The sequence below is a fragment of the Salvelinus namaycush genome, chromosome 20 (genome assembly GCF_016432855.1).
Source record: "Salvelinus namaycush isolate Seneca chromosome 20, SaNama_1.0, whole genome shotgun sequence".
NCBI classification, from domain to species: Eukaryota; Metazoa; Chordata; class Actinopteri; order Salmoniformes; family Salmonidae; genus Salvelinus; species Salvelinus namaycush.
In genome coordinates, this window is record NC_052326.1 from 8284024 (window position 1) to 8291284 (window position 7261).

Sequence of the window (7261 nt, forward strand, 5' to 3'; positions counted from 1 at the left end):
TAGCGATTTGTTCATACAGTCTACTCCTAATAAATACATTGGCTCTGGACTGTGATTGCATGCACTCAGCCAGAGAATGTATTTGAATTGGAAGTGGCTACTGAAGGATTTAGTAGGTAGTAGACTTAAGTTATTCCGTGAGGTACCCAGATGTCTATAGCGATGCACTTTAAATCTCATGCACATCTTGAACTTTCACACTTACAGTGCCTTCAGAAAGTATTCACACTTGTTGACTTAAAAACAAAAAAAATTGTGTTACAGCCTGAATTTAAAATGGATTAAATATATATTTTCTGTCACTGGCCTACACACAATACCCCATAATGTCAAAGTGGAATTATGTTTGTAGAAATTTTAAAAAATGACAAAAAATGTAAAAGCTGAAATGTCCTGAGTCAATAAGTATTCACACCTTTTGTTATGGCAAGCCTAAATAAGTTCAGGAGTAAACATTTGCTTAACAAGTCACATATATCATTTTTTCATGACTACCTCATCTCTGTACCCCACACATACAATTATCTGTAAGGTCCCTCACTCGAGCTTTGAATTTCAAACACAGATTCAACCACAAAGACCAGGGACGTTTTCCAATGCCTTGCAAAGAATGGCACATATTGGTAGATGGTTAAAAAAAAGACATTGAATATCCCTTTGAGCATGGTGAAGTTCTTAGTTACACTTTGGATAGTGGATCAATACACCCAGTCACTACAAAGATACAGGCGTCCTTCCTAACTCAGTTGCCGGAGAGGAAGGAAACCACTCAGGGATTTCAACATGAGGCCAATTGTGACTTAAAAACAGTTACAGAGTTTAATGGCTGTGATTGGAGAAAACTGAGGATGGATCAACAACATTGTAGTTACTGCACAATACTAAACTAATTGACAGAGTGAAAAGCAGGAAGCCTGTATAGAATAAAACATAATCCAAAACATGCATCCTGTTTGCAATAAGGCACTAAAGTAATACTGCAAGAAATGTGGCAAAGCAATTCACTTTTTGTTTTGAATACCAAGTGTTATGTTTGGGGCAAATCCAATACAAAACTTTACTGAGTACAACTATTCAGTAAAGTAATCACTGCCAAAGGTACTTCTACAAACTATTGACTCAGGGGTGTGAATACTTATGTAAATTAGATCTTTCTGTATTTCATTTTCAATACATTTGCATAAATGACTAAAAACATGTTTTCACTTTGTCATTATGGGGTATTGTGTGTAGATGGGTGAGAAAACACAACATTCAATCCATTTGGAATTCAGGCTGAAACACAACAAAATGTGGAACGAGTCAATGGGTATGAATCTTTTCTGACGTCACTGTACATAACATAATGTAGGAGGGGCATTAATGATATGCTATGTCTCGCTGACATAATGTAATCTGTAAGTGTGCGTTAACTCCTCCACGTATGGCATGAGAGGGCACTCTGTTTCTAGCTTATATATACAGTATATACCTTCACATAGCTAGGCCACTTTTAGCTGACAGTTTTTAATGGATGACTCAAAGTATCTGATCCAATTTAAAGTATAAACGTCTGCTTTGCCCCTACCTTGATGATTTAAAAAATGTGTCAACATTGTTTTTTAATTAGAATTATATTGCTCCCCAGAAGGGGATATCCACAGTCTATATCAGACAAAACAACATCTCCCTATGGTTACCACCATTCAAATCAACCATATTAATCTCAACCATAACAACATATCAACGTTCACAGGCTCTGTTGGAGTTCCTGAGTAAGGTGGTGTCCAGAGAGAGGAGGAACCGCATGAACCTGTGGGCCGTGTCCACCATCATGGCCCCTAACCTGTTCCTCCACAAAGCTGTGCCCTCCCGCCTCACTGACGGGGGGCCAGGAGTGGAGAAGGGACAGGCTGAGAAGGCTGCTGACATCATGAGGCTCCTCATACGCTACCAGGACTTGCTCTGGACCGTAAGTTAAAGACCTCCAGGCTCTACCACCAACATCTAACAAAACACAACACAGCATTCAAGTATCTTTTTAATCTTCTTCCTCCTTAGCATCTAGGATGGGTGGTAGATTCACGTTACGCAACTCACACTTACTGTAAAGAAAATGCCGTCGAACAGCTGAACCGGGGTGAATTCATGAAATTGCTTCTCCCTTATAGATCCCGAACTTCCTGATGAGCCAGGTGCGAAAACTGAATGAGAACCGGAACCGGAGGTACCAGTTCTACGACCGACGCATCAAGAACCTGCTGAGGAAAATACACCAGGACAGCAAGGACAAACCTGACAAGAACTCATCAGAGGTAGGCTCTCAACTGGCCAGGGCGTTTGTTGTGGAGTTGGTTGGGAGAAGAAGGCCCTGGGCCCTTGTCACTTGTAAATTAGATTTTTAATCTCAACGAAGGTCACCCATGTAAAGGATGTGAATGAAATAAGCAGAAGACTGCATGTCGCTCTGGATGACTGCTAAATGATGCAACTGTCAAATGTCAGAAAGATTGGATTATTATCCCCTCCCTCATCTCCCCCCCCCCCCCCCCCCCCCCCACCAGCCGTGTCGTACAGTGAAGATCCAGGTGGGAGATCTGATGAGCAGCACCATGGAGGTGCAGGTTAACATCAGCTCTACGGCTTCAGACCTGCTGGCTCAGTTCCACAGGCACCTCTGCAGCTCCGACAACACCAAGAGGTACAGTACACTACAATCAATCAATCAAATGCATTTAGTACAAAGCCCTATAGACCAGCACACAATTTTAGAAAAGGAATGCTTCAGAAATACTGCATTGCCTACTCACTGGGTAGAAATGGAGAATGTGGACGTTTTGAAAGTGTTTTTAACAGAATCAATTGCATCTGTTTGTTCTTTATCATAGGAACGGTTCGGTATCCCACCCGGACTGTGCCATGTATGAAGTGGGAGGAAATATCGGTAGGTTCCACAACTCAAACTTTTGCTCCGTAGTGAGACTATTTACCAGACCTGGCTTCAAAAACGATTTGAATTCTTTGAAATACTTTGAGTGTTTGCTTTCTTTCTATTGGTTCAACTTCAACAGGCAAGCTCAATCAAGCACAGCTAAATACATTATTTAAAATAGCATTGAATGCAGGTTTGCTATCTTCTCAGGCTGAGAGCCACATTGGAAAATTACATGAGTGACTCTGACATTTGCATGTCTTTCTGCTCATTGAACTGATTACGCTGGCCTTACGCAATGAACTGGATACAGAGAAGGGGCGTAGAGAGGGGGAGAGACTGAAAGAGGGGGAGCAGGTGGGGGGGAGAGCGAGCCATCTGTGTGCATCTGCAGTTATCGGAGCAGACACATTCTTACACATGTATCTACTGTATGATACTGTGCTCTCACAGACCCGACCACTCATACACACTACTTCCTTGTACGTGCGTTCACGGAACTCAACCATTCCCATTCACCTGATTGCGCCAAGGGCAAAGTTGGCACCTGCTTTGTCAGTAAAGCAGAAAACACTGTTTCAAACTGTTTTCAACATCTCTCTTGCAGAAGACATTTTATCTCAATGACAGTAACCTGTATGAATCAAATCAAATCAAATGTGTATTTGTCACATGCGCCGAATACAACACGTGTAGACCTTACAGTGAAATGCTTACTTACAAGCCCTTTAACCAACAATGTAGTTTTAAGAAAATACCCCCAAAAAAGTAAGAGATAAGAATAACATATGATTAAAGAGCAGCGGTAAATAACAAGAGCAGGGCTATATACAGGGGGTACCGGTACAGAGTCAATGTGGTGTCGAGGTAATTGAAGTAATATGTACATGTAGGTAGAGTTATTAAAGTGACTATGCACAGATAATAACAGAGAGTAGCAGCAGTGTTCCTGGGCAGTGCAAATAGTCTGAGTAGCCATTTGATTAGCTGTTCAGGAGTCTTATGGCTTGGGGGTAGAAGCTATTTAGGAGCCTCTTGGACCTAGACTTGGCGCTCCGGTACCACTTGCCGTGCAGTAGCAGAGAGAACAGTCTATGACTTGGATGGCTGGAGTCTTTGAACATTTTTAGGGCCTTCCTCTGACACCGCCTGGTATAGAGGTCCTGGATGGCAGGAAGCTTGGCCCCAGGCCGAGCAGATGCCATACCAGGCAGTGATGCAACCGGTCAGGATGCTCTCGATGGTGCAGCTTTAAAACATTTTGAGGATCTGAGGACCAACGCCAAATATTTTCTCCTGAGGGGGAATATGTTTTGTTGTGCCCTCTTCACGACTGTCTTGGTGTGTTTGGACCATGTTAGTTGTTGGTGATGTGGACGCCAAGGAACTTGAAGCGCTCAACCTGCTCCACTACAGCCCTGTCGATGAGAATGGAGGCGTGCTCAGTCCTCTTTTTCCTGTAGTCCACAATCATCTCCTTTCTCTTGATCACGTTGAGGGAGAGGTTGTTGTCCTTGCACCACATGGTCAGGTCTCTGACCTCCTTCCTATAGGCTGTTTCATTGTTGTCGGTGATCAGGCCTACCACTGTTGTGTCGTCGGCAAACGTAATGATGGTGTTGGAGTCGTGCCTGGCCGTGCAGTCATGAGTGAACAGGGAGTACAGGAAGGGATTGAGCATGCACTCCTGAGGGGCCCCCTTGTTGAGGATCAGTGTGGCGGATGTGTTGTTACCTACCCTTACCACCTGGGGGTGGCCCGTCAGGAAGTCCAGGATCCAGTTGCAGAGGGAGGTGTTTAGTCCCTGGGTCCTTAGCTTAGTGATGATTTTTAAGGGCACTGTGGTGTTGAAACGCTGAGCTGTAGTCAATGAATAGCATTCTCACATAGGTGTCCCTTTTGTCCAGGTGTGAAAGGCAGTGTGGAGTGCAATATAAATTGCATAATCTGTGGATCTGTGGGTGCGGTATGCAAATTGGAGTGGGTCTAGGGTTTCTGGGATAATGGTGTTGATTTGAGACATGACCAGCCTTTCATGGCTACAGACGTGAGTGCTACGGGTCGGTAGTCATTTAGGCATGTTACCTTAGTGTTCTTGGGCACAGGGACTATGGTGGTCTGCTTGAAACATGTTGGTATTACAGACTCAGACTGGGAGAGCTTGAAAATGTCAGTGAAGACACTTGCCAGTTGGTCAGCGCATGCTCGGACTAAATGTCCTGGTAATACGTCTGGCCCTGGGGCCTTGTGAATGTTGACCTGTTTAAAGGTCTTACTCACATCGGCTGCGGAGGCGTGATCATACAGTTGTCCGGAACAGCTGATGCTCTCATGCATGTTTCAGTGTTACTTGCCTTGAAGCGATCATAGAAGTTATTTAGCTCGTCTGGTAGGCTCGTGGTACTGGGCAGCTCTCGGCTGTGCATCCTTTTTGTAATCTGTAATAGTTTGCAGGCCCACATCCGACGAGCGTCAGAGCCAGTGTAGTACGATTCGATCTTAGTCCTGTAATGATGCTTTGCCTGTTTGATGGTTAAATTACAAAATCTGTCCCTCAAGATTGAATCAGCCTTGTGTTGTTCTGTTCTGTCCCATAGGTGAACACTGCCTAGACCCAGAGACCCATCTCCTGGACCTGTACAACACCAACCCCAGTGGGGAGTGGGTCATCAAACTGAAACCACTGGTCACCGCCAGGGGGCTGCACCAATAAGAGACAGCCGCAGGCAAAGGGAGAGACCAGTAGGGATCTTCAAGAGCCAGCCAGAGGAGGAGGGAGACCAGGAGGAGGAAGCTGCTGCTGCTGTTAAAAAACAAACCACCTCAAAACTGAGCCCTCTCTCCCCCTTTCCTCTGCTCAATGCAGGGGAGACCAGACTAGGAGGTGCAAAGCAGAGAGAGAGACAGAGAGGGAGAGCTACTGCTCAAAAACACTCCACCTCCACACCTTCAAATGGAAGAGAGTCTGAGGCTGCTTCTTGGCTTGTCAGCTCTCAGCCAATCACCTCCCAGCACCCGCAGGAACCCAGATGGGGATCTGATGCACTGCTGCTTACAACAGCAGCCACAGAGTCTCTCTCACTCCCTCTCTCTCACTCTCTCTCTTTCTTTTTTCTAGCTCTCCATTCCTTCTTCTCGGACATTTGATCACAAAAGGAATGGGAGTGGAACATGTACAGTATATCTGTTTTCCTTTTTTTTCCTCTTTCACAGGGGGACAGTCAGAGACTCTAATGAGCTGATAGCCCTATGTCCTGTCCCTTGTGTATGACTTTGGCTCTGTTCTTTCTGGGGCCTTTGGGCCCTGTCCCTGTAGACTCTCAATAGGAGCCCTAATCAGAGCAGAGGACAGAGATCCTTCTTCTCTTTTAAGGGATCAAAGGTCAGCCTTTAAGACATTACTACTGAACCTCTAAAGGGAACTGTTGTTTAATAACAGAGAGTGAAGCTGGACTTCGTTTCTGTTTTCTCATTTTTGTTTTTGATGAATGAAGGATTTTAAGTATTGAATCTGGCGATGGATTGATTGACTATTTATAATTGATTGGATGTGTCTATCTGTATGTACGTGTATGTAGTCATGAATGTCCTTTGAAATGAATAGGTATGTTTGTTGCTGAAATAGTTAATAACATAAGTCATGTTAGCTCATCCAGTCTTTTGGGGGGCTTTTACAGTGTTCTTGCTCTTATACAGTACCTTTGTTGATGAGTTGTATTTTGATCCACCTCTGCATCCCTCCTTTTCTATTTCTATTACCCATTTGTCATCCGTTCCTCTTTAAAATACATTTCATACAGTTCCAGTCAAAAGTTTGAACACACCTACTCAAGTGTTAAACAAATCAAAATATATTTTATATTTGAGATTCTTCAAAGACTGTTGGAAAAGCATTCCAGGTGAAGCTGGTTGAGAGAATGCCAAAAAGTGTGCAAGCTGTCATCAAGGCAAAGGGTGGCTACTTTGAAGAATCTCAAATATGAAATATATTTGTATTTGTTTAACACTTTCTTTGGTTACTACATGATTCCATATGTGTTATTTCATAGTTGTGATGTCTTCGCTATTATTCTACAATGTGGAAAATAGTAAAAATAAAGAAAACCCCTTGAATGAGTAGGTGTGTCCAAACTTTTGACTGGCACTGTATATGAAATCTATTAATAGTGTTTACACGTTTTTGATGACGCTCAGATGTTAGAATCAGTATGCACCGCCGTCAGTGGAGGCTGTTGATGAAAGGACGACTCATAGTAATAGCTGGAATGGAGATAATGGAATGCTATCAAACAAATGGAACCTATGTGTTTGATGTATTTGATACCATTCCATTGATTCCTATCCAGCCAT

General features: G+C 43.5%; 1 protein-coding gene across 1 annotated transcript in view; it reads left to right on the forward strand.

Annotated features, from left to right (window-relative positions):
* LOC120065569 (rho GTPase-activating protein 40) overlaps positions 1-6758 on the forward strand; it is a 31553-nt gene extending 24795 nt beyond the window's left edge. Inside the window, exons 11-15 of the mRNA XM_039016633.1 lie at positions 1736-1951; positions 2151-2294; positions 2544-2680; positions 2868-2923; positions 5509-6758. Of these exons, the coding sequence (XP_038872561.1) occupies positions 1736-1951; positions 2151-2294; positions 2544-2680; positions 2868-2923; positions 5509-5624 (669 nt within the window). The 3' untranslated portion in view covers positions 5625-6758. The remainder of the gene's footprint in view (positions 1-1735; positions 1952-2150; positions 2295-2543; positions 2681-2867; positions 2924-5508) is intronic.
* Positions 6759-7261: the final 503 nt, after the last annotated feature.